The sequence below is a fragment of the Bemisia tabaci genome, chromosome 8 (assembly GCF_918797505.1).
Source record: "Bemisia tabaci chromosome 8, PGI_BMITA_v3".
Lineage (NCBI taxonomy): Eukaryota > Metazoa > Arthropoda > Insecta > Hemiptera > Aleyrodidae > Bemisia > Bemisia tabaci.
Window position 1 is genome coordinate 15,814,439 of NC_092800.1, and position 26,139 is coordinate 15,840,577.

At 36.2% G+C, this 26,139-nt stretch overlaps 1 protein-coding gene across 4 annotated transcripts in view; it reads right to left on the reverse strand.

Annotated features, from left to right (window-relative positions):
• LOC109044548 (uncharacterized) overlaps positions 1 to 26,139 on the reverse strand; it is a 33,968-nt gene that overhangs the window by 6,531 nt on the left and 1,298 nt on the right. Inside the window, exons 3-13 of one of the 4 annotated variants that reach the window (XM_019062341.2) lie at positions 24,419 to 24,578; positions 22,108 to 22,240; positions 17,419 to 17,498; positions 11,035 to 15,181; positions 8,373 to 8,592; positions 7,097 to 7,332; positions 6,152 to 6,332; positions 5,718 to 5,836; positions 4,276 to 4,373; positions 3,165 to 3,331; positions 344 to 455 (exon numbers count right to left, since the gene is read on the reverse strand). In XM_019062341.2, coding sequence (XP_018917886.2) covers positions 344 to 455; positions 3,165 to 3,331; positions 4,276 to 4,373; positions 5,718 to 5,836; positions 6,152 to 6,332; positions 7,097 to 7,332; positions 8,373 to 8,592; positions 11,035 to 15,181; positions 17,419 to 17,498; positions 22,108 to 22,240; positions 24,419 to 24,571 — 5,646 coding nt within the window. In that variant the 5' untranslated portion in view covers positions 24,572 to 24,578. Of the gene's footprint in view, positions 1 to 343; positions 456 to 3,164; positions 3,332 to 4,275; positions 4,431 to 5,717; positions 5,837 to 6,151; positions 6,333 to 7,096; positions 7,333 to 8,372; positions 8,593 to 11,034; positions 15,182 to 17,418; positions 17,499 to 18,504; positions 18,723 to 22,107; positions 22,241 to 24,418; positions 24,579 to 26,139 lie in introns of those variants that run through there. The other 3 variants (XM_019062340.2, XM_072303090.1, XM_072303091.1) reach the window with 3 other exon arrangements.

Below are 26,139 nucleotides of genomic sequence, written 5' to 3' on the forward strand. Positions count from 1 at the left end.
TACTAAAACAGGCTGGCCAAAATCAGTACTTTTACAGTACTTTTCCAGTCCATTCCCAAGAAATTCAGTACCTCCTCATAAGAGAAATTCAGTACTTTTTCAGTACATCCAATTGACAAAATTCGAAAATTTTCAAAAATTTGAATTTCTCGCTCGAATTGCGACAAAACTTCCGGACCTTCTCGCGAAATTCCGCACTTTTTCAGTACTTCCGGACCGCCCTTAAAAAATCAGTACTATATCCAGATTTGTAGACACCCTGGCCTCCAAACTTGCAATTTGCAAAGCTATTTGTCACTTCCTTGCAGAAATTCTGAACTAGGTACTCTTCACTGGGACTTACTGCTTTGATCTCTCTTTCTTGAATGACAGAATCACAGGAGTAACTCGTATCTTGGAATGGACATTTCACCTCGGCCTCCTCACAGAATTCCACCATTTGAGCCAAGCATCCTCTGCAAAAATAAACATCACATGGATTAAATGCTCCGATTCATTCAGGTTAGTTCAAACTCTTCTTACATTTCAATGGCCAAAGTGTAAAACTACGTACCTCCGTTTGCAGCGTAGCAGAGTTCTGGTTAATTTTATTTATCCTATGGAAAACTATTCGAAGTAATTTCTCAAAAACCTCCTTGATTTTACTTCCGTATCAACACAATATTCTGTTTAAGTTTCAAGCTATGAACTTGACTTGTTTCTTTTCAACAAAATAAAATTGGAGCAGAAATTTTGAAACACCATAATGAACTTGAGTGGTTTTGCACTTTGGCCATCGACATGCGATGCACCAGAGGAAACGGAGACTTTTAAAATGAGTTGCAATTTTGTTCAGGAGAGCGAAAAAAAAGCAGTTTTGGTCAAAATGATAAATTTTTAGTTTTGGATCCTAGTCAATTTCTAAAAATCTCAAGACCATGTAGTTAAAATTTTAAGCAATAATTTGCATTTTTAATGATGCTACATATCATCATTTTCAGTGAAGAAGGTTAAAACGAGCAACAGTACGCTCAATCCAAACTCAGCTGAGAGGCAAATATTAAATGTTTAGCAAGACTATGCTTTTTTATTACAAATATGAACTTAGAGATATGTTAGAGTTCATTACACGATACTGAGGTACACAATACTCATGAGGGAATTACTTTAATGAAAAAGAAGCCTTGAGTGATCAATTGAGTAAGGTTGTTCTAAAACTTTAGCTGCTATTTTCTTAAAATTTTAAATTGCGTTTTATCCTTCTCAAACTTTGATACCTTCAGAAAAGTCGATTTGTTTGTATTTTCGAGTGTTTTTAATGGCAGATGATTCAAAATTAGCCCTTTAATTTCAAAAAACACAGTGATCTAAATTTTTAATTTTTTCACCTCAAGTCCTCTTCTCCTCAGCTGCATACTCATCGCCAACACCCATTCGTCATTTAACTCATGAAAAAATGTAACTAAATTCAAATATTGTCAAATATCCCCGTGCAAATTGCATTATCACCAGGTGAATCTTGGGCATTTCTACCTGAAAATTTCCCTGATTTTCCTTCTGCGCTCATGCAAAAATCAGAAATAATTAGGACACACCATGTAATTTGAAACCCTAGAAAGTGGATACCTGCCTTTGTCCAGGACACAACGACATTAGGAATTAGTTTTAAAAGAATTCGTAGGTAATTTGACATGTGGCTGTACTTCCATAGTTGTTCCACTCAAAATATACTACTCTTGGTTTTGTGGAACGAGAAAATTATCTTTTTGAGAATCCATGGCAAATAGACTCGTTTGACATGAATAAAGTGGACTACATTTTCAAAAAGCAACTACTACAAATATTTCTAACTCATCCATAAAAGAAACTTACTGCATGAGGTAACTAATGGCGTAAACTTCATACTTAAAATGAGCCAGAAATGGTAGTTTCATGATCAAAATGGAGTCCAATAATTGGATTGCATTTTGCAAAAGGAACCAAGAGCATTTCAATGTCGCTAAGATCATGCACCTTTTTTTACCGTGCAAATATAAACTGGTTATCTAAACAAGTTCTATCTTTACTCCCAGTAAACTATAAATTCAAGGTGAAAGTTACCGATGTAAATTTGATTTTTTTCGTGATTTCAGTAATTTTATTGCAACCACGTAAGTTGCACAATCCTGGCAACATTGGAATGCTCTTGGTTCCTTTTAGTGTATTTTCCGAAGGAAAGATACACTATTGCGTTCTCCCTCATGGTGGGACCTAGACCTGGGACCATGTAAAGAGCACCGATCTCAAGTCGTAGATCACGAATATATATGTCATTCATTTTCTGTCATATATATATATATATATATATATATGTGTGTGTATGTATGTATGTAGTTAGTTAGTTAGTTAATTTTATTTCACGACGATCAGCATCTAAGTATGTATGTATGTTAGGGTGTATGTATATATATATATGTATGTATTTCAGCCAGCGTGAGGATTTTTCAGTTTTCAGAGCGTTGAGCGGCAGTTAATTTTTAAGTTTCTTGAAACGAAACTTCTGGGGTTTATAGTCCCCTAAGAGTACTTTTAAACTGTGAAGAAAAAATCGGAATACGTTAATTACTTTTCGCGCAGCGAGGGGTCAAAGTGGGGGGAGGTTTAATTTTGTCCACGCGATAACTCGAGTAAAAATGAATATTTTGAGCTGAAATTTTGATGGTAGTTAGATATCTACTAAGACTGGTTTCCTATTGAATTTCAGCGAAATCGGCCACTGCGTTCCATAATAGTGACAATTTACCGTTTTTACGGGTGAGGGGGGGGTAGGAGTTGCGCAGCCAAGGAGAGCTGTTTCTTGAAACATATCTGTGGCAAGAGGGGTAGGGTAAATGATTCCATTCCCCAATGTGACACTACCCTTCAGAAAATACACTCATGCCGCGGTAAATGCGCGGACTACAAAAAGAACCGTCCCCTACTTGCCGGCAGCCCCCCACGGAAAAACCCCGCCGCAAGCGGCAGGGTTTTTTTGCAAAATGAAATCCAATTGATTCACTTCAGAATTCATCCAAATCAGGGTCAAAAGAGGGGGAGAGGGGGGATCGGCTCTTTAGAATATCTCGCACAAAAATCAAAAGATAAATATTGGAGAGATGTAAGACTAAATTTTTCAAATTTTGATGATTCAACAAGAATGGATTTACTTGCAAAATGTGTGGAGACATTCTCGAAGTACGACCCCTTCACGAGACTTGCAGGTGGAAAAGCAAACAGGGCACTCAAATTCGTCGACATTCGGTATAAGGTCTGATTTATCCAAATTCAGAAGCTCATGATAGTTGGAGAGTTTGACTTCTGCACTTGTACCAGCCTGAAAAAATAAATCGTGATTTTATTATAAATACTACTGATGATTTCCTCTCCCCTCCCTCTCTATCTTTCTTTATTCTCTTTTAGAGCAAACATGGAAAATTGCCCTAGAGTGATGCCTACGTCTGATTCTCGTGGTTTTGTCCCATTTATTCTTCAATATTTAAAACTAAGCGGCAACAGCAGAAATAAAAGAGAAGTAAATAAAAGGTTAAAGAACCAGTTAGTCAATATTTACATAATTTTACATTCAAAAATTCACTAATTAATTAGCACATGTGAGAGGAAAAAATAAAAACAAAAAATAATGAATATTTAGAGATTAAAACAAACATTGCATGTTTTCACTTCAAACTATACTTAATAATAAAAACAGCATATTTGACAAAAAATTTCAAAATCAATGCCTTACAAAAAAATCAGCATCTATACATAATAGACGAGGGGTCAAAATAAAATTTTACCATCTGCTTTAACCTGCTTAATCAATGCTAATTGTACTACATTTTACAATAAGGCGCTAATGTTCTGGAGTCTTTTTAGAAACAACAAATGCGCTATTGCGTTATGCGATATAAAATTAGATAAAATGCGTTTATGTAGCCATAATAATAATTGGATGGTATTTCGCAAAAAGGAACCAAGAGCATTCCAATGTTGCTGGGATTGCGCAACCTAAATTCTTTACAATAGAAATACTGAAATTATGCAAAAAATAAAATTACTCAGGTAATTTTTGTATGACTTTATAGTTTCTTGAAAGTAAAGATAAAACTTGATGAGATGATCAGTTTACGTTTACAAGGTAAACAAAGTTGCAAATCTTGGCGACATTGGAATGCTCTTGGTTCCTGTTAGCAAAATGCAATCCATTTGTGAAAATATTATTGGGCTTTCTGAACCTTACTATTTTCTACTTTTAAGCAGAGTATTCCATGAACAAACCTCTTCCGTTATTTTGACCGCTGCCTCTTGATTCTTGGACTTTTCATCGATGTGACTTGATGAAATTTGCTTATCTTCCAGCCTGAGATTATTGCAAACTGCACACAAAGAGTTTGATGGTGGGTTCAAAACAGTACAAGCTGAACATTTCCAGTCTAAATAACACAAGAACTATAAGTATGAAAGCATTTGAACAGAACAAGTTTAACTTCATTTTAAACATAAAAAAAGACGTTCGGACTACCTTGGAGAAAAATGCTTCAATACTTTGCTGCGTTAAGAAAGAACATCGTATGAGCCTTCAGACGTTGCCGAATTTCTTTGCACAAAATACAGATGTTTTGGGGAATTTGTGACTATTTTTTTTCAATTTTTCATATAATTTTATTCGCAACTTAATCTGAACTATCAGAAAATTTAAAGTAAAAATATCCATAACTACCTTCAAAATTACACATTTTATTGGAGAAGACTTGCCAACATTTGAATGTCCATACGACGTTTTTCCTTAACAAAAAATTCTTGGAGGCAGATTTTTTAGGAGATTAATCGTTGAATGCAATAGAGAAATCACACTTTCAGTTTTAAATGGAAATTTTCTCTTGTGTCTGAAAGAATCATTGTTGAATGTCAAAATTCGCAGCAGAGCAAATTAACTGTCACTGTTACATGACGGCCGAGTCGATTCTACTGGTAGATTGAAATAAGTTCAATTGGTTCATCAACATTGATAAGTTCCATTGTCCCTCTGAATGTAATTACATCAAATCTCTGAGGATCGAATCATCAGTTGATCCTACTGTCTGACAATTGAATGAGCTGTAAATAAAATCGGGTGATATACTTGTACAACTTGTCAGCCATCCAATCCGTGAAGTTCGTAACATGCTTTTTCAAATTTCCCGCATCTGCGGGTAGCTGTCCTTACTGACTGACAGTCAGATTTACCCAGAGAGAGACGCAAGAGAACCTAACCGAAATTAAGAGACAATCTTGTTTCTTGCAGGCTGTTACCAATTTTGCTTACATATGATTTTAATTAATAAAACCTTTCATTTTTGCAAAACAAAGCAATGAGGAGGAAACTAATGATTGAGATCATATGCAAAATAAAACTTGCAAGATGTTTGTTAGGTTTTTTTACATCTCTTCTAGAGGAAACCTGATCGCCAATGGCTAAGAAAAACTTCCAGAGGGCAGAGGAAATTTCAAAAATTGGGTAACAAATTACGCAATTTGCTTGCTGAAAAGAGGATTTCAGACTTTTTTAGGTGCGCAGCATGATTTTTTTGTTATTCCACCTGGGAAGAATCTATTTCTTTGGCTGAATATCTTGCGTGTAGCAAACTCATTGATGGATAGTAATTAGCACCAGGCAGTTTTTTTACTTTTGCTTTGAAGCAATTACATTATTAAATTGAAGAATAAGGGTAAGTATTTACCGACTAATGACAAGTCATCTGCTTCATGAATTACATTTGGTCCAGGTTCTGGCAACTGTTGATCATTTTCTATCAAACTGGCATCAGCATTGTCCAACTCTTCAGAGATATCCTCCTCCCTGGAATAAAAACATAACAGCTGCATAAAATAAACCCAGGATGCTGAAATAATACAGGGTTTTTCAAAAGAAGGTGTCTACCCAGCATATTTTTTGAACGAATTCGAAAAGTTCCGGAACGCTCCTAGGGGAGGCCAAAAATGTGCGGAAAAAAGGTGCCCCTTAAAATTATTGAATAAGAGTTTCGGCGTTTTTTGATATTTGAATTCAGAAGATGTTCAAGGTGGATCCTTTCTTTTGAGACCTGATATCCTATTCATGGTTCTGAAACACTAATTTTAGGGGATAAAAAAGGAAAAAGAAGGGGATACTCACACAACTTCTTCCAGAATATTAGAGATGCCAGACGTCGTGTTTTCAGGCAGAGAGAGGTCATCTGTTTCACTGCTGGAAAGGCTCAAAAGCGGTGCAGACGCAACTGTTGTTGACTTCTGTTGGTGATTGAATAATTTTGGATCAGACAAGCTTGACTGTGAGGCTTCTTGCTTAGTTGACTCTGTTGAGCAGACGAAAAAAACAGTCCTGAGTTCATCTAATAAAGAGCATTGATGGTTAAAATGCAAAACTGTGCGACTCCAATGTAGAGTTTCTAAATTTCTGCTCCTATTTTATTTTTCCAAAGAGAAGCAAACCGATTTTAAAGCATGAAAGTACAGAATATTCTGCCCACAAAGTAGAAAAATCAAGGCAGTTTTCGAGGAATTACATTGACTAGTTTTTCAAAGAAAAAATAAAATATGACGAAAAGTCTGCAACATTGCAGACAGAGATATGTTGTTTTACACTTTGACCATCAACATAAGATTTTTTCCCCTTCAAGGAAGAAAAATTCGGGCCCATTAAATATTACCAAATTCTTTTAAACATCTATCAGCTCTATCTAGCAGCCACCATCTCAGTTTTTAATTTAACCCCCCCCCCCCCTCTTAAATCAGCATTGTGTGATGAGATTTGGATGAAAAGTTGCTACCTTGCATTGATTTTTCATCTTAGATTTTCAAGTAATCAGCATTAAGTAATTAGCATTATGCAACCATTCTAACTTTAGCCCTGAATGCCCTAACTCCCCCCCCCCCCCCCCCGGACATTAAGTACTTTATGATTAGTAAATTTTTGGAAATTGCCTTGGAAGAAAGAAAAAATGCTACAAAAATTAAAATATTATTGGTGCATTCAGGTAAGTTGAAACTTCGAGAGCTTAATCTGTTATTGAGCTTCCTTGGAACGGAGCAAGAAAAGAGACCAATTTGAAATACATACCAGGAGCCACAAGATAAAGGAAGAACGGAAAGCCGGGAGCAGCAACCCCTAACTGTTGTAGGGTGCGAGAATTGTCTGTCACAAGTTCTTTGCCCAAAATCCATCGCTGAAATCGAACAGGAATTTCATAATCCGCTTCAATTTTTAATTTTAAGTCTGAGACTTTCATACCTGGATGGACTGTCAATGAAAATGGTCCTTGATGGGAGACTTTGTCTTCAACAAACAGACTGACCCTAGAAAATAAAGCGATGAGTCTGAGTTAGCGGCAAATATTTTTAAGGGATGAATGGAGTCCTTGCATAAAACAGAAGGATTTTGCAAGTAACACACATGTGTGTCTTTACTTTCCTTTTACATCAAATCCATAGCTTACTGAATTGAGGTTAAGAGGGAGGTGATAGTTCATGCTTCAAAAAGAGGATATGTACAGGAGGTTCTATGCCTCTTTGTTGTGTCAATCTTTCCATGCAGAGATAGGGCGACAAACTTTGGCAGGGTTACTGTGTAGCAACGTTCTATCAAGTTTCCAGATTGTAATTTTGTCCCACATTAAACAAAAAATAAAATGTAATCAGAAATTTTGAAACACTTGTATTTTTTGACTTTCCCCATTCAGATAAGTTTAGCCATATCTCAACGTGAAAAATTTGATTTCATATAGAGATGGAATGTTTCATAAGCACCACTAAGTGTCTGCTCGACTAAGAACCCTGACAAAATTTTTTTATTGCACTATTTGATTCCTGTAGGTTTGGTCTGTTTTGTGAACATGGATTTCAAAATTTTCATAAATAGAGCTAAGTAATTTCATGGCTAGGGATTAAACTTGGTGATTTTCATTGCGCAGATGGTGCTCTAAGTTAAATTTTGAAGAGGAAATATAAATCGGATCGCCTAAATTTGTACTCTATTCAGTGGTCCATTAGACACGTCTCTGAAATTTGAGGACTTTTGGGAACTTCAACAACTAATTCGGAGTAATTTTACCACTTTGAAGATCCGAAAATAAAATCAAGGATTTTTCAAGGTTGTAAGAAATCTGATAATCTGTCATGCTGAGGAAAAACGCTGTATAAACATTTGAGTGCCTTGATTCCTTGAAAAAAATAATTGTAGAGAAAGTTTTAAGCATATATTTCCTTGAAATTTTCAGATATTTTAGATTAAACTGCAAACGAAATTGTCTAAAAAATTGGGAGAAAAATAATTACAACTTTTACTATAAAGTTTCATTTTATCTAAGGAAAATTGGCAACAGCAATGAAATACTTACGTGATGTCATTTGAAGCTTTGGCGTTGAGTGGCTTTTGACGTACAACAGAGCAGCTAATTTTTAGTCTGGCAAGTTCTTTGGCCAAAGCTGCAGCTTGGTGATGCTGACCTTTGGCAATGGCAGTCTCCAAACGTCGCAGAAGTCGGTTGATGGCCAAAGTTGTGACATTCTCTGGAGGAGCGTGATAAGCATTATTGCTGGTGGTGGTACTAGTGCTAGCTGCAAACACAGAAAATTCTGTTAAAATTGGCAGATCAACTTAAAAGTTCTTATGATCATTTTTTTTTCTAAGGAGTTTTCTAGTTAACTAAATAGTAATTGGACGTATATCTGTCAAACAGAACTATAAGCATTAAGACATGAGCCCTGAGACTCATAAGAATATATGTGTAACAGGGCTCATTTCATAATGCACATAGTTCTGTTTGATAGAAATATGTCCAATTCATCTCATTCATTGATGTCAACTACCTGCATAGCTCTAAAAAAAAAAAAAAAAAAAAAACAGTACCATATTCCTCAAAAAAAATTATTTTGGAAAAATAAGCATCTAACCAAACTGAAGATAAAAATAACTAGACTAAAAAGGGAGCCGTATGAATTGAAATTATACAAGCAATAGGGATTGCTTTGGTAAAGTGACTTCATCCCGAGTTGATATCTTGACCATACTGAATATTGTCCGATCTTGTTACATTTCCTGATCAAAAGAGAAAGAATCATTTTGCCACTTAATTTTCCGTCTGTAGACAGAGCTTAGTATTCATGAAATTTCTGTTAGAACAGCCTTTTTTCGTTCTTTCATTTCTGGTGACAGTCTTATTATCTTTAACTTAGTTTTATAATTTTTTAAGATGCCAATTTTTATCGTTTCTGTTTTGTTTCCTATTGAACGGACCTTATAAAATTGCAAGCTATGTGCAGTGGCTTGAAGATGAGTTGAGAGGATTAAAACAGATATCGACGGTATAAGTCGGCAATCACCTAACTTGGTTTGCAACGTTGCAGACTTCCTGTCATACTTTACTATTTAAATGGAGAACTACTCAACGGCAATTCTTTAAAACTGCCGTGATTTTTCTTCTCTGTGCAAAGAAAATTCTGCAAAAACTTCAAGGAATTATGTCAATTTGTTCTCCTTTAAAAAAATAACATAGAGGCAGATATTTTCAGACACCGCAAATGAGATATGTGATTGTTGACTTACATTGTTGATATCCTCTATGAATAAACAACAATTCCTTGATAGATCAGGCTGACAAAGTAAAGAAAAGAGTGAGTATATTAATACAAAATCTGACAAAATGCAAAAATCATTCGATCCAAAATGAACTACTTTACTTCTAGCTTGTGCTAAAAGATAAAACGAAATCTCTCTCAAAACTTAATGCCAATTTTTCGGTTAAATATAATAAAAATTGCTGTGATGAATTTGCTTTCATAGACTTAAGAGTCTTTTCGCATGAACATCGAAGTAATGTTTGTTAGCACATCAAAATGAGTATACAATCCAAAAACACTTACTTTCAGTACACACTGCTTTAAGTGGTTATCTGTGAGGGCAAGCAAAACCAAAAGAAATTAGTAAAAAATATATTGAAAAAGGTTAAGTACGTTAGAGAGGAAACACAACAATCACATTTTTCTCTTCCTAGATGAAAAGTATTTTGGTGAATTATGATCAATGAGTGCATCTTCCGACGTGCCCACTATAGACTACTAGAGGACATAATCCAAGGCTCCATTTCAGAGTTCGGTGTTTTTGAATGAAGAATAATGCTCATCTCTGCCTAATTATAATTACTGATGAATGAAGGGCTAAGCTTTTAAGAGAGGAAACGTGCTGAACTTATATATTTTGTCTGTGAAACAATTTCATTGAAAAGTTTAGCATCAGTTGTTCTTGGGCAAAAATTGATCTCACAGAATGGAAAGTTATTGGTGCAGATGAAAAGGGGAGAGGTTAATTTTTCCTTTTTTCAGTAAATATACAAGTTGTTAGGGAAGTTTAGTTCTGCATTGCTCTGTGACCAAAAGGTTTGTGGAAAAAAGGAATTTTGAAAAATATTTCCTGGCTTTTTCTTGAAAAATTGATAACTTCATTACAACAGAAGATGCTCTATTTAAGCTTCAATTGGACAAATTGAAAGCAGTGGAAAAAACTTAATCCCTTCTTTTCTGTAGTGCAATGGTATTTTGGAGTCATTAATGATGGAGACTTAATCGATTAGAAATTTGATCTTTTTAGAAATCGTAGAATTTTATAAAAATTGATCATGCTCCACCATAACGCATTGAAATAATCAAAATCGAGGTAAATACTGAAGTATTATTACAATCTTTTGAAACTAAACAAGAATCGTTTTGCAGAACATAAAAACAACTCTGTAGTTTTTTTGTTTTTTTTTTAACTTTTCGAGGTTAGAATACAAAAGCAAGAAAAATTATGTGAAATCATGTGAAATCAAGTTAGAGAAAATCAGCGTTAAACACAAATAAATCTAAATCATTAGCACTACTAATTTTCATGATAAGTAAAATGTACTTAAGCACAATAGTACTTATAATACTATAAAGTATAATATAAAATTATGTTTATTAATACAAGTGATTTCTAACATGCAAAAACATATTCACTTCAAAAGCTAGTTGAGTGAATACCTGAAGAATCGAAGGACTGCGTTTGGCTCGAAGACAGATTGGAACTTTTTGAAGGCACCAGGTCCGAAATCTGAGAATAACATTCAGAAACACTCGCATCAGACGGAATGTTGGCATAGACAGGAGAAAGGGCATGGGTTGGGGGTTTAGATTTAAGATCTGCAAAGTCTTGAGCTCTGATTAACTCGAATGCACTCATACTAATGGACCTGGTATCTCGTTTGACTGACGATTTAACCTTGCCATCTTTGATATTGTACTTTTCAATGATGACTGGAGCAATCACCAAGCCATTTTCAACAGACTTGTTCAGGATATTAGGTGGTAGGTCCATTTTTCGAACAACTGAGCTAGTTTGAACTGAGGTTGAAACTTTGTCTGCAGATGTAGACGGGTCGGAGGATTTTATCTTGACATCTTCAAATATTACATCGCTTGTTACTAAATATGCTTCCGCCGTTTTTTCACTCTGGATTCCATCTAAATAGTCTTCAACTTTTTTGTAACTCAATTTCTTACTATCCAGGTCTACTTTTTTCACTTTTTTGATGGCTCCAAACCTTCTGTCATTTGCCAGCGAAGGTGCTGTTGGAGCAGTATTATCAGAGCCATTTTTTTCCTCGGTGCTGTCTTGTTTCGTCAATGAGTGCTTCATTTCCCTCAACATCACCTTCAATTTCTCTCTTTCTGCATGGTCCATATCTTTATTAGCCTTACTGTTCTCAGGACCATCTTCTATCTTCTTGTTCAAGTTGTTCTCCGTCCCTTTCTTGTCAAAAAAAGCCAACCGTGCTTTTCTAACTTCCACTAATTCTGCACTGTTTGACAGCACAACTTTATCTCGGATGAGTTTCTCTTCTCTTGTGTTGGTGTTGATGGTGGTGTCATCAACTACAGCAGAGGCGGAGGAGACATTGCCCAACTTTTCACTGATGAGATTATTTTTTGGTGGTAATTTTTTACTTTCGATTAAATTCTTACTCTCACTTTCACTGGCTCGGCTGAATTTCATTTTAGCTTCTGCAAAGTTGATACTGGGAGCTTCGACAGCTGAAGAGGACTGAGCTTCTTTATTAACGGTACCTGTTGATGATTTGTTTAAATTTACGGCACCATCCTTTGGTGCTTCTTTGTCTTTGCTAACATTTGAGGAGGATTCACTTGTATTTGAGACTTGTTCACTCGAAGCACTTTCAGATGAATTCTTCAAGTCCGATGTATTAGCAAAAGATGCAACTCGAGTTCTAGGCGATAATGACAGATCAACGGGTTTGATAACAGGGGGCTCGATTGGGTTGACGGAAATAGTCGTGCGGAACAAATGACACGCATCGCAAAGTATCCTCCACATTGGGTTTTGGAGTGTGCACCGGGGACAAGACCAGACAGCATTGTAGGAGCTAGCGCTTGCTACTTGCGTCTGTTCAACCGCTGCCTGCGTCTGTTCAATAGCTGTCTGTGTCTGCTCAATGGGCTTGACCTGTGCCGGTGGACTTGGAGACTCAATCTTCATTGATGCAACAGTGGTTGAACCCGAAATAGACTCCGACATCTCTGTGATAGTAGGGATCGATGGGCTTGGGGAATGGTGCCGCCGCTGTCTGTTGATTTCAAAAAGCTCTTGGGTTCGCGATTTTCGGATGTCAAATTCTGTCATGACTTCTTCGCACAAATTTTTGGACTCATTCAGTTTCGGCTCAATATCATCGAGGGCATGCAAGTTGACAAAAATGCTATCATCCAGGTGTTCCTCTCGGTTAGGAACTGAAGGAACATTACAGGAGGGTTCAGGAACATAACTTGTTTTCTTGGTTGGTGTCTTCTTGGACTTTGAAAAGCTTGATTTCTTGTCACCAGAATCTTTTGAAAACAAACTCAGGCTGTCTTTCGTGAAGAAAGCGGTATTGACGGTCACCTTAGTGACATTGCTGATGGCATTGAACAAAGATATCAAATCTCGTGCAGACGTCTTCTTTTGTGAGCTTGCGCTGCAGGAATTAGTCGTTTCCGATGGATGATACGATGGTAATTCAAGTTTAGAGTCGTAAAATTTTTCGTTTTCCACAGATATGAGGCGCGAGTTGCGCAACCGCTCGTTTCGAACAATTTCAGCAGCCTCGCGATCCAACTCGCTGATATTAGTTAAAATCGACAATTGAGATCGTCTTTTGTTTTCACTGGTCGGTGAGCTGACATTTGGTGATAATCCCAGCCGACTTCCTGACTCATTCCCAATTTTCATCGTTCTTGAACTACTTACTTCTGGAAGATCATTCGCTTCGCTTGTTTCTACTTTATTTTTTTCCAAATGTTTCAACTTCTCAAGGAGATTTGATTTATTCATGCTATGAGAGATGCTCGTGCTCTGAACTGTTCTCTTGTACCACGGCCTTGGCGAAACTGGAGAAGGAGGAGGGACCACTCGATCTTCGACAATTTTACTTTCTGCTCCTGAGTCAGCCTTATTTGGTTTTAAAATTCCTTTCTCCAGCTTCAACGAGTCGTTACACACAGACTGTGCCATTTCCAATCTCTCACTAGGTAACTCTGAGCCGGTGAAATGCTTTTTATTGTGCGCTTCTAATTTCTCGAAGTCTTCAAAGAGCTTTTGTTTATCTGCTTTGGTCAACAATTCTCCATTTTTTTTTCTTACAGCAGCATTTGTTTCTATTTGCCCTTCCTCAAGATCTATGTTTGAGCAATCCACTTCTGTTTCTGACTTAATAACAGACTCTTCTATTTTACTGGACGGGGAAACATCGGCGTTTAACTGAGTTCTATCGTCAGTTTTTTCTTCAGGATCTTCAACAATGTCAGTATGAGATTGATCGTTTGTTGAACTTTTGGGGTCCGTAAAATTTTCAAGATCAAAACTACTAGACGGAAATATTGCACTATTTCTTTTCGGAGGTTGTGGAGCGAGGCGTTTTTTTCTTGTGCTACCGATCGTTAAATTTCTGGGCAATGTTTGATTTCTATGAAGGAAAGAAGGAGGTTGGGGTGCTTTCCGCTTTCCTTTAACATGGAAGTAAGCACCAGCTCTTTTATCTTTCGACGATTCACTTGAACTCCTGCGATGGTTCTTCCACTGACTGCTGCCTGATTGAAGGGGTTCTTTGGGACTAGGCTGGGGAGATGCTTCACGTATTACAGGTGGCGGAGGTGGTGGTGCTTGGCGTTTTCTTCGTTGCAAAGTTGAATTTAAACTTGAGAGCCCTAGATTACTACCTATCCTACCGCGATCACAGAGAGATACGTTGTCAACACTGCTATGAAGAGTTAAAGCGCTACCCAGTAGCTTGTATTTCTTCCTTAAACTGATTTTCTGCTCCGTTTCTCTTGATCTTTCAAATTGTTTAACTCGATTTCGGTATGTGTCTGTCTCGGAGTCATAAGGTATTCGCCTTTGAATGCAGTATTTTGACTTGTACCGCGAAGGAGGAACATAAAAAAAACTATTACAAGTTGCTGTGCTGTATACACTGTCCACACTCCCTGTGTGGTGCACGGGGGTTTGTTTGAACTGTAAAAAGGCAGATTCTGGAGGAAGTCTATCACAGTCTGTGTAAGAAAGGCTGTCCTTTCGTTTGTCTTTGTTGAACCATCGAAAGAACGAAAACAAACCGCTGAGTCTCTTTTCTTGCGAGCTACAATCAGACGCTGCTGAGCTGGCAGCCGAAATCGATGTCTGAGATGTAGAGGACTTTGAAAATAACCGTTTTACTGACTGCAATGATGAAACTTTTTTGCTTTCTTGACTTGAACTCAGATTTGGCTCTTCGTTTCCATAGTAGGCGCTCATTGTTTTACGGATCCGAATGCCATTCTGGTTTCCTTCGATTTCAGTGCTGAAATTTAAAACTGCACTATTGTTTTTCGCTTCGTTGTAGAGCTGAAAGTGGCGGTCGTCAATGATGATATTTGTTGGGTCCGAGTAGCCAAACAGTTTGCAAAACTTCACGACATCTTTGTTTCGAGGCGGAATGACAGGCACAGACGGACTGCTGTTCGACATTAAACTAACGCTACTTCCTAAAAAATCGGTCCCTAAAACTGCCTCATTGCAAGTGTTATTGTTACGGTCACTTTTAATGCATTGTTGGTGTTTCTTTCTGACAGCAGGCTTTGGCTTCACGTGTGAATACAACTGAAATCACAAAACAGAACGCCCAATGGAGAAAACTAAAGAGAGATAATTTTGCTTTAAAAAGAAAACATATTTCAGAGTGTTAAAGTTTATACCTTGTTTGGTGGTCTATTGAGCATGATAAAACTGTTGATGAAAATGCGTTAAATGCCCAAAATATGGTTCTGTTTAGCTGCTACAGGAACCAAAACAAAAAACAAAAAATGTCCCTGTGTGAAACAAAATAATTTAATTGGATTAGATGAGTAGTTTTTTGAGAGTTTTTGTTTTACTTTTAAAATTTTGCAGTAAAAAGTGAGACGATTATGATGAAATCTTTATCACTACTGTACATTATAGCCATGGGCGTAGCTAGGGGGGTCCTGGGGGGAGGCAGCCCCCCCCCCCCCAGAAAAACGGGATCCTCCATTCCTCACCCCCCCCCCCGCTCTCTTCACCACGAGAGGTGGTCCCATGCCCCCCCCCCCCAGAGAAATTTCCTAGCTACGCCCCTGATTATAGCTCTTTATTTAAAACTCATCATTCATAAATTTGCCGGTAGATGGTCTGGGAAAGTCCACGCTTCCTTTCAGATGTTACCTCTTCACAATTTGACTTGATATGGTAGTCTCGACTTAAAGTTTGAATTTCTACTTCTAGGTCTTTAAAATTCAAAATTGATATTTGTCAAAGGCAAAATTTCAAAAGTCAATCCAATCAAATCAATGGTTTTTTTCTTTCGTTTTTTTTATTATTATTATTTTTCTCCACACAAATGATAATTACAGCCTCCAATATCTATCGTTGTAGTTCATTTTAAAGTGTTTTACGCATCATATTCTAACAATTAAGAAATACTCGGAGGAAATACTGCAATCTACTGACTCATTATGTGGAAGCATTTTTCTTCTTTCTAGAGGTAACTTTACTCGAGAAAATGGTATATAGTCTGATGCATTATAATAACAATGAAGAAAAAAAACCATGCTGTCAGAGAGCAAACAACGAACATGCTGCATTAAGTCTGATAAAGGCTCAGAACATTGAAATTCTAATATAAGTACATATTGTGTAAGAAACAGAATTTTTGATGCTAAACAATGAAATTCAAGGACAGGAAAAACAAGTTTTGAGGATTTCATACATGCTGTTGCAGGTATGTCATAAGTACATGAACACATTAGGCTGAATCTCCAAATCATTATTTGTTTCATTTTTCAAAAGGAAATAAGGGACCCCTCATAAAATAGGTAACGCTGAAAATGGGATCCCTCCCCCCCTTTGTCATGCACACTTAACAGAGATCTGCACCTCCCTCCTTCCACCCCCAAAAATAATTACGTAAAACACAGTTCATTCCCCCTTAAATTAGCGCTTGTGTGTGACATTTTGTGATGAGCTCGCGTTGAAAAATTGCTACCTTGCATTGATATCTCATCTTGACTTTTTGACATCTTCAGATTTGATTAATTAAGACTTTTTGGTAAGAAATAAGTTTGAATTAAAAAATATAAAAAGCTATGAGTTCCCGGGTAGGAGTCGAGTTTGGAAATTTACAATGAATCCACCATCTTTTAAGTACATAAAGTTTTGATGAGAATACTTGTCCTGTGATGCCTGGCATCTAACTTAGTCCGTTGATCCATTACGTTACACTCTACAAAAAGGAAAGGAGTTTAGGATTTAATAAAAGGCGCAGGATAAGCTGCAGGCAGACATTCAGGGCTGTATAAAATAGCACAGTAAAATTTTAATTTCAAAACCAGTGATTTGCATAAATTCTAAAGAAATATTAGAGGGGAGGCTTAAAGCATGGCCCTACATATTTTGTTGGAGTTGAGATTTGCAAAGCAATTCAGCAAAGACAGGAAAAAGGGCAACAAAAATACCGCATAACTTATAATGTAATCTATGAGGGAACCATTGCACTTGACAATTGGAAGACTGGTTTCTTGGGGGGGGGGGGGGTACAGTATTCTCCGAGAAAAGTTTCAGGCCACAGGTTCAGTATTTTTAAGGACACTTAAAAAGCAAGGACACTTGCTTCCTAAACTTCAATTTTCAATAATTGGATCCCTAAAAATCGTAAGTGATTTTGTCAAGTGATGTAAGCACTTAGGCCTTCCCACCTATCTTCATTGTAAAGGACAAACTCTCATTTGGAAAACATGGGAATTTCATGACCTAAAACACCTCCCTGTGGTATCTGAATTATCTAGTATATAAATATCTTACAACAACTATAAAATGAAACTCACCGATCCGCAAAAGCTTTCCTGTCCACGATACCTGATAAGGTTTTTCGAGAGTTCATCTTCTGCTTCATTTCTGACAGGGTCTGAAAGAAAATGAAAACCAATTAATTTTCAAGTGAAGAATACTTAACAGAATCTGTAACGCGAACTGGACGGAATATCCTTCTTAAAAACCAATTGTTATCCTAGCAAAAAATATCCATGAAATATTTGCTAAACACTAAAAAAATATATATGTTTATATCTGAAGACTAATACCTAGAGATGAGTCATCTTTTTCCGTCATTACCAGGATTTTTTTTATTTACTCATACCGAGATAATATTGATCAATTCTGTTCATAAAAGTCTAATTATCTGCCAAACGATAAGTTTGATCAAAATGGTCGATTTGACTTGCATTGATTTTGGCTTTTATTACAAGCAAAATGTTTGAATTCTCTGACACTGATGTTTGAAAGTGACACTAATTTCCCTCTTAGGTATTGATCTTCGGTATTTTCAGTAAATTTAAAGTGCCCTGCATAGAATTTTGATGAGAAAATATGTCTTACGATGTTTAGATTCTTGACTGTCTGTTAGTCCGTTCAAACTTCCTTCTCACAAAATAAAAATAAAATAAAATAAAAATCAATACAGGTCAAATCGGCCACTGAAAACATACTCATCATTTAGTGAAAAAATGGAATAAAATTGCCTCCTCTCCCTTTAATGAGCAGTGCTTGTAATCTTGCTGATAAGAATTCAAAGCACTGAGGAAACTTGTCCATCGAGAAGTAGACTTTTTTTCAGACAAGCTGAAACTTTGGATTTGCAAGCAAGAAAAACACTAATTTCTACTTTGAGAATTCATTTTAAAAACCTTAGATCGATTCAATATGTCATAGGAAAAATTTTGATAAGAGCGAAGATCCATCGGTTTTATGATGCTTTGTTTCTAACCTAGCCTTGCAGTCCACTGATTGACATAAAAATTAAAAAATAGTGAATCGTTATTTGCTGGGCAGAGGTATCATAAAAAAAACATGCAAGTAAAGTTTCAAGACAAAAATTCAGTAGAAGCTTAGTCAAAGGTAAATTTCTGATACACCTGTCCACAAAGAAATCAAAAATGAAAAAACTTCAACACACCGCACTTTAATTAAGGTTAAAACTGATGTCAACAACTGGGAGCTCGGTTAAAAATGAAAAACTCTGAAGTTGATTGAATCTGATGGAGCCAAGCAAAATTAATAGGTAAGGATGGCTCATTAAAGTTTTGTTTGAACTCGCCGGAGGAATTAATTTTACACCCCACACATGCTCACTTGTACATCTCAGCAAAAATTAATATCAGCAGAACTGCGTTAAGTTGGGATTTAATTTTAGATCTTGAACACTCGGATGACATCACTCCCCAACACCTCCTCCATCCTCCCTCCATGATGATCATGTCTTCCCTTCACAGAGCTTGCTTCTCTAGATTTAGACAGATCCATCAATAGAATATTGCCACTCAGGGCATTGAATAAAACCAACAACTTTTTCATTGAAACTGTGATACTTTAGGGCAGAAATGCATAAACGTTTTCAGTATAATTTTTACAATGCTTAGATATATTACAGCAAAATTTTGTGATTGTGTGCACCTCCTTGATAATGATAGTGTATTAGCTACTTTGTTTGATAAATTAAAGTTGATAAGTTATTCAATTCCTGAGTTTTAATGTTCATTTCCTGCTTTGTACTATTTTAGTGAAAAGATTAAAAAGATGGGAGACTTTTAAGCTCCCGTCAAGATTGATTTTGGAAGTCTGTGTTGTAGAGTTATGGTTCTGTAAAGTGTGAATGAAGAGTAAAAGGAGGCATGACAAAACAACGTAACTGAACTTGAAATGAATCACACTTGATTTTCTTAAAACAAAAAATAGAGCATTCTAAAATTCCTGGTCTTCTAGATAATCTGCATTGTCTAATGTTACTTTGTTTCTTAGTACCTTGGTACGGACCGATACAAGGCATATAGTTCTTGTAGTAGTTATGATATTTTTAAATAAAATTTGTTTCAATTACAAAAAAATTATTCTTCCCGGTCAAGTTTTTGAAGATTGATTTTTAGTTTTGTTTTAGGCAGATATATATCCTCCAAGGTGTTGAATCTTTTGTTTTGTTTCAAGATTATTGTATTGATATTTTACTTTTGTTTTCTTTGATTTTAAAATTTTAAGCGCTTAAAAGTAATTTCCTTGCGGTAGCATTTAATTTTATTTAATTAATTTTAAGCAAAATGTTCTTTTTTTTATCTTGTTTGACTCCTCATTCACATGCACTTTTTTGTTTTATTTTTGATGAAGTTTTTTTATTTGTATGTCTATTTCCTTTATCATTATTTATGAGGCAGAAATTCTTAGTTTAAAAAGAGAAATATCAAACAAAAAACAAAGGAAAAAGAAGAAAAAGAAAGAGATTTAGGGAGTAAACATTTTTGTATCCTCTACGTACTCTGTTGATTTCACTCCATAAATAATCTTTTGAACTGAAAACTCTTTACGAGAAAGCAATCTATTCGCACCTTAATTTAGGAGGATTTTAATTACTTACTCCAAAAAGTACATAACTCAAAACTGCACCAATTTAAATTGGAAAGTCACAACTAAACATCCTTAGACACTGAGAAGTCCTTTGAATCGTTTCCCTCTTAGGGAAAAAGTACAGAAAAACTTACTGTACTACTCAGAAAATTATGAACTGTTCATTATAAAACACTAACGTTAACACTAACAGTAGACTGAAATATATGAAAAAAAAATGGGATAATAGAATTAAATATTGGAAAGAATCAATTGTCAGTAAATAATAAAAAATACAGACTTTCTAAGGAATGCTTTGTGAAAATTATTACTATGTGTTAAAGATAAAAATGCACAGCTTAAACAAAGAATTGAGCCAGACATGACTTCAAGAGTGGAAGGACAAAAAATTTAAAAAAAAAAAAAACAAAAACATAAAGCAGATGACTAAAATACGAACGACCAGAGGGGAGACAGGTGGTGAGGGAGGGGGAGGGATGAGTGGCTGGGGTTAGGATGGGATGAGGGAGGGGGAGAGGATCATGATAGGGGAGATCTGTCGGCTCTAAGATGGAGTAATTTTAGATTTGAGCAGAGAAAAAAAAGAGGTGAGCTGGACACAAAAAAGGGGGGGAAAGAGAAAGAAAGAACCATTCCATATAAACAGCATTCACTCTATTAACATCAATAAGCATACTAAAATTAGCAAGTCTCAGCTGGAGAGCCACAAGCCATGCATCACCAGACAAGCTGGATTGTTTCTTTTTGATTTGTTATCTTGTTGAGAAGGCAGGAAGAATTAACTTGGACAAATAACTTGATTTCCGGCCAGAAGTTAGCTTTATCAATTGTTTCAGGCGCCATAGATTTTTGAAAAACTATAGAGGAATACGCGCAGAGTTGCTAGGTTGTGCAATGATATGAGATTATTTTACATGGGTTTAAATATGGAAAAAGCCGGTTTATACCACTGTTGGGCAACAATGAAAGAGGATCTCCACTTTGTGAGACAAAGCTAAGACACAAAGAACATGAAGAATGATAAGGACGTTAGTTAAAAAATAGGACAAGAAGAGGAAGAATAATACCAATAAAAATTAGAGGACTGAGAAAAATAATAAGAGGAAGAAGTAAAAGAACAGGAAGGATAAGAAAGAGATAAAGAAGAATGAGACAAAGAAAAAGAAGAGAGGAGGAATTAGGAAAGAAAAGGAAGGATAAAAAAAGAAAAATAAGAATGAGATAAAGAAAAAGAAGAATAAGATAAATAAAAAAAAGAATAAGATAAAGAAAAGGAAAAAGAAAAATATAGAAAGAACGAAGGAAAAGAAAGGGAAGGAGAAGGAGAATGCTAAAGAAGAGAGGAGTTATAAGAAGGAGAAGAAAGAAGAAATGAAATAGAATGATGAGGGAGAGGAGGCAGATGAAGAAGATGAAGAAGAAAAAGAAAAGGCCAAGGAGGACAAGAAAGAATAAAAAAGGAAGATATAGAGGAGGAAGAAAAACAATAAATAAAAGAAGAGGAAGGTAGAGAGAAAAAAAGGAAAAGAAGATGACAAGGAGAGGAGGAATAAAAATAAGAAGCATTCAAAAAAGAAAGGTTAAAAGAATTGGTGACAAAAGGAAAATAAAATAAAGCATAGCAAAATCAATGGTAATAATAAAACAAAACATAATAAAAATAATAATAAATAAGCAGAAAGAGTAGAATAAATACAATAATAAAACGCATTTAAAAGAGTAATACCAAAAAGTATAATATAAATTTATAGTATTTATTATACGTAGTATAGAAATCTATAATAATGCAAATAAGAATGGAGGGAAAAGGAGTGAGAAGAGGAATCAAAGAAAGATGAATGAAAAGAAGAATAACAAGAATGAAAAGAGAGAGAGCCTCTCAGAATAAGATAAGCGGACAAGAAAGAAATTTTGAATTTTCTTCAATCATGGGATACCTATTTTTGGAATGTCTGTAAGGATAAGAAGTTTATTGATTTTCAAAATTACTTTTTCCCTTTTTCAGCAATCCCTCCTGAGGAGCCACTGATAAAATTGCGATAATCTACCAATCAAATTACACTTCATTGCAAGCATGTCTGCTTGGGAAGTGACAACTACTATTAATACATTGATATTCATACCTAGAAACGGGAGGCGACCTTTTGTTGAGAGGATACTTGATGCAGGAACTAATAAACCATGCTTTGGCTTGCAATCAAATAGTTTTCGGCCACGCCACTTTCCATCAATTCCTCCGTATGGTAATGATTCATCCTGAAAAGAAAATATACAAAACATTGCAAGTTAGCAGTGTTCAAGGGGTATACTGCAGGAGGGAGGGAAAAAACCACTATATTGCATAGAACCAACATCGCAATTTTCAAAAGAACTGAATTCGATTTGACTAGCGCTCAATGATAGCAACAAGTTGCGATTCAATCGATAAATAATTGTTGGTTGTGGGCCGCAACTTACTGCAATATGATTCATAAAAAATGTAGCTTCACTGCGATGAAAAAGCTGATTTTCCAATGACAATTTCAAGAGACATTATCAGTGAAAAAACTGCGACTAAGTTGGGCGAGATCACACAAATGTTAATGATCCTGCAAACTGTCTCTGTGAAATGGCGATGAAATCGCAAATTTCAATAATATATATTTGTATGATATGTTACAGTGGCAGTTTGCAAGGAAGGATTATATAGTTAGAAATGATTATTCATTGCAAAGGAGTTTCTGATGAATGGAAATATGTAAAAAAATAGAGTATTCATGCAACGAGGAGCTGTAATATCGAAAAACTGAAAAATCAACATATTGGAACAGCTGCTTAGAGGAAAAATTTGCAATACCTACATAATTTTAATTATTTAAAACAATAATAATCAAAAAATTGCACAAAAATGCGAAGAAAAACTGAGGCAATGTTTTGGCAATCATGATCACAAGATTGCGTAATAACTGCACCCCTGAAATACTGGCTCTGTACTCTGATTTCCAAGTGCTTGAGACAGTCAGTATCCACAACTTCTGCATGCATCAGAACAAGGTAAATTATTTGCATGCAAATCTGTGAATTTACTCTTCATCAGCACCTCGGTTACTCTTGACTACCCTGATTTCTGTCAAGGACTGGTCTTGTCAGTTGTGAGTTCATTAATTGCTGGATTTTTCTGGAATGAGACCTTCTCTTTTACATGAAATTATTGGTACTTTTATCATCTGTAATTTTGCATCAGGCAGTCAAATCGAAGATATCGACAATGCACAGGAAATTTACATCAGAGCATGAAAAAAAAACCAACCGTATTGAGAAAAAAATTCAGCATTTCTTGATGACCATCTTCCATTTGTCCGTTCTCGGACAAATGGAATTTCACTTGATATTACAGCTAGTCATGGAATAAAACCATAATTTACAAACTCATACTCCAATGTATTTTTTATTCCAGAGAGGCATCAACAACTGGAAAAAAGATTATTACAATATAACCCTATACCTACCTACTTGCACTCAGTATCTCTTTTCCAGAAAAATCATTATGATTTTTCTAGAATGTTGTTCCTGCATAAATATTGTGTTTTCTCTTTTTCTCCTCACTGCATTAATAAACAACTGACAGTGTACGAGCAAAATGACCTTGTTGACAAAACTCAAAATCACATTCCTATATCAGATAATCAAGGAATGTCCTAAAAACACGTTGGGCCTAAAAACATCAAATATTTGGAAACCAAATTGGAGTCCTGACGGTTTGAAGTTTGCAGTTCAGAAACGGTAGATTCAAGAAAAGGCTACTTATTTTACACTACATATAATTTTCCACATTTAGGGCACATAATGGATCATTCTGCAATTGTACCCGCTCTGTGGGCATAAATATGAATTAAAACTGCCCGTAACTTCATATTCGAGAGACTAGGGAGAGTTTTTCATCAAAAGCATAGAATCTAATTTTCTAGACTTGGCAAAAACCATTCTGATGACAATTTTGTTGCAATGCACACATCCACTGCTTCAGTCACCCAAAAACTGTCAGTCTTACTTGATTGGTAATTTGTATTTTGGCTAAACTACCAAGTTAAACTTGATCCCTTTATCTGCAACCATCCAGTTTCTCACCCACATTTTATAAGTTCAAATAAAGTTCGGTTTCCAGTTATTCTACTGTAAAGGAAAATGACCTTCTGACTGATTTCATTTTCCTGCAAACATTTTATGAGTTCATGGATTTGAGTTGCTTAATTTTGACGGACAGGAAAAATTGAAGTATCTGTTCCCTTTTTTCTACGATCCAAATTCTAATTATTCTGTGGAAAAGTTCATCTTATACACAGGGCATGGAAATTATGCAACTCTAAAAAACTTTGACCTAGGAGTCAGAAATGACGTACGATTACTTAACTAAGTAAGGAGGCAACTATGCAGATAATTTTTTTCCGCACTCACCAGCTCCAATCCTAGTGTCCAGTCATTGCCAGAAATTTCTGCCAGCCTTCCTATCCACAAAACTTTCCCTGATTTTGGCTCTCCACTTCCGCTACCAAGCCAAAGAACCTTTTCTCCGATTAACACTGGTAATGGCACTTGATTCTCGAACATCCTGTCACTGTAACAGAACAATAAATAAGAAAAATTAAAGATGTGTCATTGTTGGTCACTAGACATTTTTCTGAGTGACTGCTAAAGAAAATAAAGTAATAAAAATAAAATACCTGATAAAATTACCAATCCCTGTTGGGAGGAGAAAGCCAAAAAATAACAAAATTACCGTACTGATACAATAAATATCAGCTTCTTGATATCAGTTTAAACTTATTGAGTGACAAGACTTGATGGGTTTACTTAAACTGCTGCTTCCCACAAATGTAAAAAATTATTTGTAACAAAAAATTGCAGAACTCAAAAAGTAAAAACAGGATTCGGCTACACAGAAAGTTTCACCTCCGATGCAGGGACTGATAGCGGAGGTTGACCCCCGGAATACGTCGAGATGCCACTTACGTAGGGATGCCGTATGCCCAAGTAGCAGGATCTGCCAGCATACGTTGGTAGCTGAAGTTCTAGGTATGCTGGCATACCTCGCCGCGAAGGATCCCAGGATACGAGGGTGGACGGCTACATTGATATGCTGAGATGCTAATATCCCCTAGGTATCGGCTACTAGCCGGCTATTGAATGCACCGAGGTTGGCCGCCGCAGTTCGCGGAACTTCCATTGAAGCGCTCGCATTGAGGGTATTGTCTCCATTGTCCGTCGGGATTTCCAGGGTGAACGTCGGGCCGAATTTTGACGTAACCAGCTCTCGAGGGCTGCTACAGGATCCAACTACTATGCGGTTGCCGAGATCTATTGGGTCACCGTCTAGCCGGCTACCTGAGTATCTCCGGATCCATATGCTGAAAATGATATTCTGAGGATCGAAGCCTTTGACCTACCAGCATAGCATACTATGCGCATGCCCCGAGATCCAGGAGCCTTGAGCATAGCTCAGTAGCCGGGATCCCGTATCCGGGCTAGATACTTGCGGCCAGGTAGCCGCTACCAGTCCCTGCTCCGATGTATCCAAGCATCAGTTGCTCGCATCTAGTACTAATCATTTTTTTAAACCAAATTCCACTTTCTGTGTAGGTATTGCAATTTTTTTCTCTACAAATTTCATGTACAGGGGTCAATATTTTGACATGCTAGAGAAGAGCGCCGTAAGCCTTCAGATGTTGCCATATTTTCTTCTGTAAAAAACGAATTTGCAGAAAAAATTGTGAGTATTTTACTTCAAAATTTTCAGAAGATTTTGTTTGCAATTTAATCTAAGATATCTGAAAATTTCAAGAAACAATATGCATAACTTTCCTTAAAAATTCATGTTTTATCTGGGGAAATTTGGCGACTCTCAAATGTTCTTACGGCATTTTCATAAACGCATAATACAATCCAGACCGCACATTAGAATATTTCGGCGAGACGATGGGAAATGCGGCTTGCATGTAGTGCTATCCAGCCATCACTTGGCAATGGTTCAGCCATACTGCCAGCAGCCTTGACAGCTAGTGAATTTCTGTGAATGCAAACTGCCCATCGGGAAAAAAGGAACGCAATCCTTCAATTAGGTCATAGGTCACTACATGTATACCAGGCTGTATCAACTCAGGTGAAGACATGTCTTCACC